Source organism: Melozone crissalis, unplaced genomic scaffold (genome assembly GCF_028551555.1).
Source record: "Melozone crissalis strain CALT ecotype California unplaced genomic scaffold, PUWL_Pcris_2 ptg000009l_1, whole genome shotgun sequence".
NCBI lineage: Eukaryota > Metazoa > Chordata > Aves > Passeriformes > Passerellidae > Melozone > Melozone crissalis.
In genome coordinates, this window is record NW_026535787.1 from 20,968,269 (window position 1) to 20,979,835 (window position 11,567).

Below are 11,567 nucleotides of genomic sequence, written 5' to 3' on the forward strand. Positions count from 1 at the left end.
TGAACAGGAGAAATAAGATGAGGTAGGATCAAGGATATTTAGGAGGCTGATGTCATAATCAGCCCCTGGCTACAATAAGCTGTTATGAGAGACTCCTAGTGCACATGAGAGGGCATGTGGGAAGCTAGTGCAGACCAAATCACCACAGTTGTTTCATAAAAGCATGTCCTGTAGAGCACAGAATGAAATTGAAGCCCATCTTTCTCTTCTCTTTATCTATGTCCTCTGGGTTTTTTTACCAGAAAGCAGCTACTCAGGTTTAGGTTGGATAGTATGTTAAAGGACATAAATGGTTCTTTAACACTAGATATGATTTTAGGCAGTATAATAGCTAGAGGAAGAACAATTTATAGCACAAAGGTCGTTAGTGTTCATTTCTTTATTGACTATAAAGGGAAACTAGAATCACAAGTGTTGACAGAGTCCCACCCTAAGCAAACAACATGCTCTATGAACTTTTACTCTGTTCGCGCTGTTCAGCACCGCATCTGTTTAGCTGCATGGATAACAGTAATAACATTTTATTGTTTTGGCTGACAGCAGCAGAGAAAACACTGGTTCCTTTCAAAATCATCCCAGCATTGCTGAAGGTTTAGTCACTTGCTTGTCAAGGGCTGGTACAGGCAGGTAGGCAAACTGGAAAACCTAGTATTGCACAGCTGAGAGTCAGAGCTCTCATAGCTATGCAAATCAATACTTCCTCTGCCTTCCCTTTCTCTGCAGCTAGGGCAGCCGACTTTATTTGTTCTTCCAAGGAATTCCCCTAATTTAACAGTATTTTGTGATCTCTCCTGTGAACACTATCCCCTCTCTTCCTGTTTCCAGCCTCGTGTCTGAGCTACCACTGACCATAATAGCAGCTGAAACAAGAAAGAAATGAGCTGGCTCCATGCTCACTTCAGAGACAGAGGTTCTCGCAGAGGACCCTCTTCTGAGACCGAAGCAATGAAAAGGCAGAGTTCTGCTCAGGAGCAAGAGATTATTGAATTACGGGAACATAATGTGGAGGAAAGTGAGACTGATCGTGACAAGCCTCTAAATGCTCAAACGAGAAAGGTAGGAATTTCATTTGGTCATTTAATCCTTCCTGTGGAGGAAATAGTACACAGCAAGAGAAATGATACTTGAAGGAACATTTTGTAGAGGTTATTTAATTTCCTGTTTGAAGTAGAGGGAAAGAGGCTAAAAAAATGTTAAAGGTAATTATTTTTCCTTATCAATGAAGTGTTCTGAGAGTGGGATTTTAAGCATTAATTTAGGAAGTGAAACTGTAATTGGTTCTCCTTTTGCTTTCTCTTCTAATGTGCTATCCGTGGGACTGGGCTCAAAACCAGAAGAGAGAAAAGTTGAAATAAGTTTTAAAGCCAGGCTTTCTTTCAGTAGAAGTCAACCAGGAAACAGTGCTACCAAACAAAAATAAGACGTCCTCGAACAGAGCATGCCGGATTATCTCTGAGTAATTTTCAGTTGCTAACCATTATGAATTTGTATTAACAGAATCCTCCAAACCCTCAGCTAAGATCAGCACATGAATCCTAAGGGACGTAGCTCCTAGTCCCTATTTTAAAGCTACAGAACAGACTAATTCTGGCAGAAGAATAACATATTCACACGTGACTGCTGTAGTATGTAGTGAATTACACTACATACTGCAGGAGTATTTGTGGTGGTGGGAAGATGTTTCCTGCTTTTCTGTGGGCACGGCTGACTGCCGGGAGCTGTCTGCCTGAGGCACCGCCCGTCCCTTCCCGCTCCTGTGACTTCACTGCTGCTTTGGGGGGAGCCCCGCTGCTCACACCTCTGGGCCTCATTTATTCCGCTGACTAGGCAAAACCCCCCTCTGTTCTCTTGTGTCAGGGGTCAAGTTACTTCTCCCGTGGTCTGGAAAGCTGAATCAGCTCGCTGCAGGGCTAGACACATTCCAGGAGGTGCAAAGAGGAGCAGCAGAGGGGGGAGGAGAGCCAGGGATCAGCTAAGTCTGCTGGACTATCTCGAGAAACTTTACCCTTGGGCTTATCCTTTCCCTTTCCAAAGCTGAGTTTTCATTTGAGCTCTCTTTATGCTGATTATAGCCAGTGGCTTCCCGCCCTATACAGATTACTGGAAGTTACAATGCTCTGCTTTCTGCTCAGCTGGCAGGTTAATCAGAGCTGTCCTGCCCACCAGGGAGAGAATTTCTCGGCTGTTGTTGCTTCCCCCTGGCCTATTGGCAAAGTTCGGAAGATGTTGGACTAGTTGTGGAACTGAATGTTTTCTTGGGATCAAGCCAGTTTGCCATGTATGATTAAGAGTTGTGTTTTGTGATAGCCTAAACATGCAGTGGTGTGGTATTAACATGCCCTCTGAACAGAGGGAGATATAATTCTCTCTCTCAGGTTTTTTCCTGGAGAAGCACAGAGGGAAAACAATTTTTATCTCTGCTTGCTGCTCCTGGTGTTTTGCACATGTGGAATGTGTTGGGAAGGTTGTTTACTTGAAGGAATTTGGTAACTGGATTCTGGCAGAGATTGTTTATGTTAATTAGCTTATCGGATCCAAGCTGTGTGGACTGTCAGTCTGCAGACAGTCATGAGTTGTTAGTTAGTGGTAAGTATTCTTTAGTATTCTTTGTAGTATAGTTATAATATAATATAATATAATATAATATAATATAATTTTAATAAAGCATGTATTCAGCATTCCGAAGTTTTGGAATGCTTCAGAAAGCAGATGCAAATAATTTCTCTTTGTCAGGGGTCCTGATTTTACTATATGGTGGCTCAGTCAAAACTTGGACTTGACAGCTGCCTGTCTCAACTGATGGGGCTATGGCTGATTTCATAGTTGCACTCTAGGCAGTAGTTACTGGCTTTTAAAATTTTTTAAAATACAAAACTATATGCTAATGTTAAGTATTAAATTGAAATTCATACCTCTATAAAATATATATATGTTTCTATAAAATATTTTAAAAATCGAATAACAAAAAAAGTAAATGAGATGACAGTTGAAAGCATGCTGTCAACAAAACCATACTCAGTGTTTGCCTTTCATGCTCCAGCAGAGCAAAGTTCTGTGTGCAGAGGTGTCTACAGAGAGTGTTTTCCTTTTTCTGCCTCTGTTCCTGAAGGAATCTCTCTTGTAAGCGTTTTCTCTGTGTGTCTGTTTTCTCTCCCTGTTCCCCTGCCACCACATAGAAGCTTTTAGCCAGCTGTTCAATTCAGTTAAATTCAGTGAAAGCCTCCCTGTTATTCTGTGTTCTTAGAAAGTTCAAAAAGTAAAGGAAGGAAACCTGGATTATTGCCTCCAGCAGCAGCTGGTTTCTGCCAATCTGCATGTGTGTGTCCCAGACAACTTACAGCACGTGCTTTTCCTTACCTGGTACTGATGACAGAAAAGACATAGAGTTTATTACTACCATTATGGTGGATGGAGAGGAAGAGAGAGGAGTAATTAAAAAGACAGCATGGTCTGCTTATGAATTCAAGCCTTGCTTCAGTCCTCTGATTCTTCTGGCTGTGGAACAAAACAGATGAAGTTATCTGTTTTGCCATCCATCACCTAAGCTTACTCCTTCCCCCCCCCCCCCCCCCCCGGCTTTTTTTTTTTTTTTAATACTTATCCTGTTGAATTAACTCATTAAAAGAATAATTTCTGTTGTGGTTTTCAGTCTTATAAAAATTAAATAACAGGCAAGGTATTGTCCTTTCTCTCCCATATGAATGTACATACCTGCACAATTGCTTTGAGTGAAGTTTTCTTTTGACCTCATAGAGCAGGTGAGATTTGCATTAAACTCTCTGTTAAATACACTCAATAGCCTTCAAGTTTCCAATCTTCCGAAAAAAAAAATAAGTCAACTATAAAATTCTCAATTATTTTACAGAGGGTTTAACGCAATTGTATCTATTGAATAGCACTGCCTTTGCATTGGATGCTGGCATCCAGAAGCTATGCAGGTTGACATCATCAATGCTGCAGAGGTGAATGATTTTGGAAGTACCTCCAGAGACACTTTTTTAGTTGGGAGAGATGAAAAACATTAAAAAGAGAGCTTGTGGAATATGCAAATTTAAGTCACGTAGTTAAAAAAAACCAAATGTGGAGCCAAGAAATCACCTTTGCAGTACTTTAACTTTATGGGCCATTCAGGAGTTGGAACTTCTGCGCACAGGGGAATTATCTCTCTCAAGTGAATGTCCTTTACCTTCTCTAGGTCTGCATTTTCTCCTGCAGCAGTAGTCAAGGCTTGGAACCCCTGATGCAGGGCATTGCTTACCAATGAGGTTCTCCCATCTATGTGGGGGTTTTGTTTCTAAGTGTGACAGCCAAGACATTTTTCAATATTTTTTTCCTGCCTTATTTGATTAATCAATATGCCCTTCTCTTTTATACCTAGGAGAGAGATGGCTGGAAATCATGCAGGAATGTAGTTTTCTGGAAGTGTAAACTATGGATGGTTATATTTACAATATTTCTAGTGATCTTCCTGGTCATTCTCATCAGCCTAATTCTTTATTCTAGTAAGTATCTCGCTCTTGGCTACAGTAATACAAACATGCAATATGTACACTCTAATAGAACACAAATGCAACAATAACATCCTTTAATGTCCTTTAGTAAACTGCTGAAGGAACTGGGATACTGACTGCAGAGGGTGGTATTGTAGTTCAGTAGTTCTTGTGAATGCTTTTATCTTAGCAGGCAGCAAGCAAATGGTATCCTGATCTGGTGGCAATTCAAGTTTGTAGCTAAGTGAGGAAATATCACAACCAGAGATTTGGATATGAGGACAGAAATTGTGTTTGTAATGTTGGAACAAGTGCCATGGATGACTTAGGTCCCATGGAGTCATTGCCTGTCAGACTCCCAGAGCAGATGACTTTTGCTAATGGAGGTTGGTGGTTGACTTCCAGGTGCTGTCACTTTTTTCAGGTGACCTGCACTTTCTTTCTGTCTTTCCCAGTCAGTCCTTACCTAAGAAATCTATGAGAAAGCCAAGAGGGTTGTTTCTCAATACTTCAGCTATCTGAAACTTTTTTCTCCCCTTTCTATCTCCTTTTAATTATTAGATGTTTACACAGATGAGGATGACTACTGGGATCCTGATGAATTACTAAGCAATGGAAATTTTCACAATTTTTCAGGAACACTGGAGTTAATGTGTGGTCTCCCACACTTCTCCTCTGAGGACATTACTAAGAGGGTAAGTGTTTATGTAATTCTTGGCAAAGTTGATTCTGCTTCAGCATTTTGCCTTTTAAGTTTCTGTTTCCCTGCGTAGCAACTCAGTCATTTGCAAGTCCACAAATAAATTGTGTTGTACTTTTTAAAGTCACAATCTAGAAAAAAATTATTGTCTGCTTTTAAGCACAATAAAGTATGGACTTTTTTCCCATAAATTTGACCATTTGTAAAGACATTGTCTTCACCTTTTTCATAGAATCATTGAATAATTTAGGAGAGGCCTGGGAATGTCATCTAAGCATAATATGGGCTAAACATCCTACGTGCTGCATTCTCTTATGAGTACATGATTACAGTCTGAGTTTATAGCTGTGATTTTTGCTGAGCCAGCACAGCTCTGAGTTACAGCTGAAATATGCTCAGCATACATGGCAGTTATCATTTGGACATGGTGGGAAGGCAGTCTCAAGACAGAGACCCTCTCCCCCACAAAGTAAGAGTTAGAAGGGCCTTTTGGTACTAATTAGACCCCAAACCTAACAGCATTAGTTGCACATAGCAACATGAGCACACGCTTTTAGTTCACCTTGAGTGCCCCCATTGTGTTAAGGTGACATAGCAATCACTCAAATGTACAATTAATTTGTCTGTCAAATTTACATAACTCTCTACCTTTTCCAATGCAGATATTTGCTGCTATTTGACCTTCAGCACCTGTTTTTATGCTCCTTAAAGCACTTTGTAAGAATGATTTGCTGTGCTTTTTTTTTTCTTTGTGAGGGCAAAAAAGAGATTGAATAGAAGAAACATTTTTTTTTTCTCTCTCTCTGTCAGCTAACAGAGGTATACAGCTCATCTCCAGCTTTAGGACGTTACTTTAGGTCAGCTCAGGTGATTTCTTTCAGGTAAGCAATTTCTGTCCCCAAAGTTATCTGAAAATTACAGGCTTCTGATGAGACTTTACATGTCCTAATGTACAATATTTAAATCTCTGAAAAATAGGGTTGTTTGGGGAAAATTATGTGTATAGGCAGTGAAACCTGGTCAAAGGATCATGTGGTGTAAGTGGTAAATGCTGCTAAAATTACATAATGACAGGAACATATTGTTGCTGTGTAGTATCATCTCTGTTATCTTTGGTTCCAAATGCAGCCCTTAATAAGCATGTTTAAGGATATTTATTAAAAGAAAAATTAATTGCTGGAAACACTTAAGATTGATGTAGTTTAAATAATCTTAAATATATAAAATAGGGTTCATAGAGAGGAGAGAATCATTTTGTTCCCAAAAGATATAAAGGCAAGAGGAATATACATGTCTCCTGTCATGGTGAGATAGCAGGAAGGCAAGGGAAGACAGAGAGCTTTCCCAAGGACTTCAGAAAAAGAACTCTTACAAAAGAAATCAGAAAGATGGGACAAAATCAAGGGAAGTAGTTTTGCAAAGTCACAGTTCTTTTGAGATAGCAATGACAAAGGAATAGCCACGTTGCAGTGTGGCAAGTGGCAGTCGCAAAGGCACTTTGCTCCCTTGAGGAATATGCTCCCTTGCCCTGCTTGCCTTGGGCATGCCAGCTTTGTTCAACAGTGAACTGTAGCTCCTTAGCCTTATGGGCACTAACTATGATTTAGACCATCAAGTACAAAGCTGTAGTTCTACACATATATTGATTAGATAATAACTCTCTCTGCCTCTTTGATGCCTCTCTCTTGCTCTCTCCCTCTCTTTCTTTCCTTTTATTTTCCCCCATTCAAGTACTTTTTGAAAATGTTTTGAATTCTGTAAGTATAGAAGATAGCTGTTGAATTGTAGTCAGTTTTGGTAGCCCACAAAAAATGAAATCTCCACAGATGGTCTCCAGTTCACTGGTTTGTGTAATCCACTCCAGAGCTGAGTCAGGAGCACAGCTGCGTGGTCCCAGATACTGCTAGCACAAAAATAAACATTCCTACAGGTTTCTAGTGAAACTATGCACAGGATATTGCAACACTTCTTATAAGTAGCTTCTTGTGAAGCACCAGTACTGAAAACTGCATCCCATCAGAATACGTGTCCATTTGCCCCTCATGGTTTTGAAAACATGTCTCTGGCTGGCTTCGAGTACGTCAGAGCTGAGTCAGGAGCACAGCTGCGTGGTCCCAGATACTGCTAGCACAAAAATAAACATTCCTACAGGTTTCTAGTGAAACTATGCACAGGATATTGCAACACTTCTTATAAGTAGCTTCTTGTGAAGCACCAGTACTGAAAACTGCATCCCATCAGAATACGTGTCCATTTGCCCCTCATGGTTTTGAAAACATGTCTCTGGCTGGCTTCGAGTACGTACCCAGTTTCAAGAGCTGTTCTGAGAAGGGAGGCAGAAACTGGCATCTTTGGCAGTTTTGTTTCTTGGGGAAATGTTTTTTTAATAAAAATCCATCCCAACATTGATACGAAAAGTCAGTCTTTCAAAAAAAAGAAAAGCTGCTGTTGACACTTGAAGACATTCATCCTTGGCTTTGTTTTTCAGTAATGAAAGCTCCACCGTAATTTATCAGCTAGTGTTTTCTGTACCACCATCAACAGAGGGATTTATGGAAAACCGTATGAACCCAGATTTTATAAGGAACATTTTACGTCAGTATATTTATGATGAAGATACTCTTAATCCTGGGACATCTGAATGTGACAGGTTAAAGCTCAACCTGACTTCTCTCACATGTAAGTGCTGTACCTTAGAGAAACTGTTTCTTTACAGAGAGCAGAAGTATTTATGTGAAAGGAGGGAAATATTTCTAGAAAGATATTGAGATTCATTAGTATATATGATTTGCATAACAGTATTAAGGATATTTTAAAATAGCTTTCAATAGAAAGTCTTGATATGCTTAACTTAAAACCTGGGACTCACTGTTTGGTCCTCTGATGAGGAAGGGAATAGTGATGAGACTTGTTAGCTGTGGACTCCAACCAAACTTTTCTGATCTAATATTGCATTTTATCTGTACAGAAAAATTCTCCTTGTATATATGTGTACCATAATGGGGAGACAAACAATTAAAAATATTTCTCCTTATTGTACATTTGGTTTTGAATGCTAACAAAACAAATTTAATCCAAGGCATGAAAAAGAATCCTGATTTTTGTCTTTGTGTAGTTTTTTTTGAAAATTTATTATGTACAGAAATACCTTTAAAGGAAACAAATTTTCATTCTTCCAGGTTTTCTAGATGATGACTACCAGTGACTAGGTAGGGATTCCAATGCATTTATATTTGTCCTGATAGAAATGCCCATATAAAAGTCCCATGAGCTTTGAAGCTATACTAAATGCATGGAACTGCCTCCCCCCAGTGCCAATTTACTGAGTCACACCTGTGTGCTTTTAGAATATTCCTAGGCTAACAATTCAGCATTGCAGTGTAGGTAAGTAAGTTTGCAATTAACTCGTATTGGTTTTTCTTGGGATTCTTACCAAGGGACAAGAGATCAACAGGTCATCAGTTCCAATTTTTAGAAGAATTTTATTCCTTATATATTGACAGGATTTTTAGGAAAAGAGTGTAAAAGAGGACAGGAAAGAATATGTTGAAATAACTGTTTAAAGTTTCGTCTAAATTAAAGTATTTCTCTTTAACTTTCAGAGAAATTATGGAAAGATTCTTCATCTTCATCACTACCTAGAAGAGATGTGATTCCCTATCTACAAGTAATCCCAGGGCAGGGAACTATTCATTAGGTAGAAATGCTTCTAAAATTGTTGTCCTGTAAATACTGCCTGTGGTGCAATACTGTAAATGGAAAATGTGGTATATATATGACAGTGTTGTATTGCTATAGCACCACTACCCCCTTCTTCTATATCTCAGTAATCCGTTTCACCCTTGAGAAAATCATGTATTTGATGCATGCTCTGTTGACTTTGAAAGCTCTGCTTTCTCTTGCCTTATGATTAAATCTGAATGTTCTGCATGAGCTTTGAAAGCAGTCTTGCACATAGCTCCTTTCTTTTTCTCTTGGCTTATGCAAAATTATCTGTACAGCTTCATCTTCAATGCTCACTTCCACTCAATTTCATATATGTTATTTTTTTCTCTCCAAACTTCATATGGCACATTTATTTGTTGGTCTTTCCTTGTAAAACAGCCTGAAAACCTATATATATATATGTGTGTGTGTGTGTGTGTGTGTGTGTGTATGTATTTGTATTCTTTAATTACCTGCAATTACCTGCTAGGACTTTGCACTAGCTTCTTAAGAATGCTTTAGCTCTCATAATTTTCTTATTCTTCCTACAGCCTCCTTGGATAAGGTGCTCTTTGCTCTATTTTTCTCTTCTTCAATGTGAAATACAAAAGAAGAAAGCAACAGCATGAAGAGACATGTCTTGTTCACTAATGCAGCTGAATGTCACAGGAATATTTTAAGGGTCGAATTAGCAGTGTGCTTTTACAGTTAGTTATTGCTACTAGTGAATAGACAGATATTTGACCTGTTTTTGTAAATCTGAAGACTAGTCTATATCCTTAATTATAGTTCCTGCCTAGCACTGGGATAAAAATGAACAGATGTATTTGCCTTAATAAGGCAGTAAATAGTAGTTCTTGTTGATGAGAGACCAGAGGAGATGAATCAGTGCCAAGAAGATGCTGCTGGAGCAGAAGACATAGGCCAGAATGGCACAAAAGTTACAGGTGGTGACTGGCTATAACATAAAAATTAAGCATTACCTTTATGCAGAATGGAACATATTCACTACCATGTGAGTGAACTACATCTTGTCATTTATTTATAGTCTTATAAATGTTAGTACTGTTGGATAGAACTTTTATTTTAAAAGCATTTTGTACTGTTAGAAATGTAATGAAAAATTTTTCTTCTCTTTCTAATATCACTAGTTTATTTAGGAGTAATCTGATTATATTATTGTGCATTAAATTATTTATTTTTTACTCTCAAAGTGACTGTTTTCATTCTGTAGCAGCTCTAGTCTTTCAACTGTGTGAGTTGGAAAATAGTCATCAGAATTCTAAATGCTGTGCTCTATGAACCATGTCTGACAGAGGTATATGCTCAAACTCATAGTTGTTGTTGTTGCATGCATTTAAACTGAGCTTGGGAAACATTCTGGACCGAATTAGTAGTTTGCACGACTCTTATATTTGCAGCTCATTCTGATTCTCTCTTGCTTTGTAAAAGATAGGAACTATAATTTCTCTTGCTGTAATAATCTATGCAGCATACAGGTAGAAGAGAGATGCCTTTTGATTCTTATGCTGGGGAAGGATAAACATCGTGGTTTATATGGCTTGTCCCAAAAGCAGCAGGCTATGAAAGTACCAGCAGCAAAGAAATAAATTGCTGTTGAGATGCTGCTCAATCTTATTGCTCTCACCAAGACACCTGATCCTTTCCTTGAACACTTCCGTATCTTGATTCTAGGAACTGAGAAATAATGTAATGATTAAACTTCTTTATGGTCATACCTATATAGGCATTAAGAGTTGACAAAGGAGTCAAGCATTCATTTTTTTTCCCAGCCATCCTCTTCTATGTCGGTACTTTTACCCCAGAACCTCACAAGAAAGAAGAAGGTGGAGCTGTAGTAAGATATGATATTCAACAGAAAATGTCTGACTTTACAGACTGCATCCAGTCAGGTTTTGAACTCTCATTGAAGGAAGTGTCAAAAAAAAAGTAGTTTCTGGTTATATATCTCTCATTAGAGACACAGCAGTGTGAAAACACATTATTACATCAAGTAATAATTAAAAAATAATTTAAAAGCACATTATTACACCACAACATATTGTATGAATGATCAATATTAATTTTAATAGAAGGAATGAGGATAACACTTTAATGACTTGGACAACTGAAATATTGTTAAAAAGCAGCTTGTGTAGTGTACAATCAGCCCTTTAAAATCCTATATTAGGTGTTATTTGTGTGCCTACAGCAGCCAGTATGAGTTTTGGGCAGACTCAGCTGCCTGCCACAGCAGTGATACCTGCACATGCTGTAGTGTGTCCATTCAGTGCTCCGTGCGCTTGCCCATGGGACTATCCCCAGCATGGCAGGTGGAAATGTAATAATGTAATGTATGGCAGGTGGAAGTCACAAAGGCACTGCACCATAAAGCCAGGGCTGCAGCCAGCAATCACATACAAAGGAAGATTTAAAACTGTTTGACATTTTCTTCCATACTGTTTTGTTACAAAAATGGAGGGAGCGGAAAAACATGCTTAAGCAAGAATACAGGGACATAATCACTTTGTGAGCTCTGGTAAACGGCTGAATACCCGGCTTTAGTCCTTTGCATATGTCTAGACTGCTTGCAGAGCGGGGGCTGGGCTGTGAGGAGGTGGTACTCTAGCATTGCAGAAGGCCAAACTGGAGACTCCAGCAGGAGCGAGCTG

General features: G+C 38.9%; 1 protein-coding gene across 1 annotated transcript; it reads left to right on the forward strand.

Moving 5' to 3' along the window:
• Positions 1 to 547: 547 nt before the first annotated feature.
• On the forward strand, positions 548 to 10,066 carry CUNH3orf52 (chromosome unknown C3orf52 homolog). Its single transcript, XM_054270387.1, has 7 exons — positions 548 to 1,056; positions 4,379 to 4,502; positions 5,052 to 5,185; positions 6,001 to 6,071; positions 7,679 to 7,869; positions 8,793 to 8,887; positions 9,447 to 10,066. Coding segments are annotated over exons 1-6 (702 nt in total). The 5' UTR covers positions 548 to 876; the 3' UTR covers positions 8,795 to 8,887; positions 9,447 to 10,066.
• Positions 10,067 to 11,567: the final 1,501 nt, after the last annotated feature.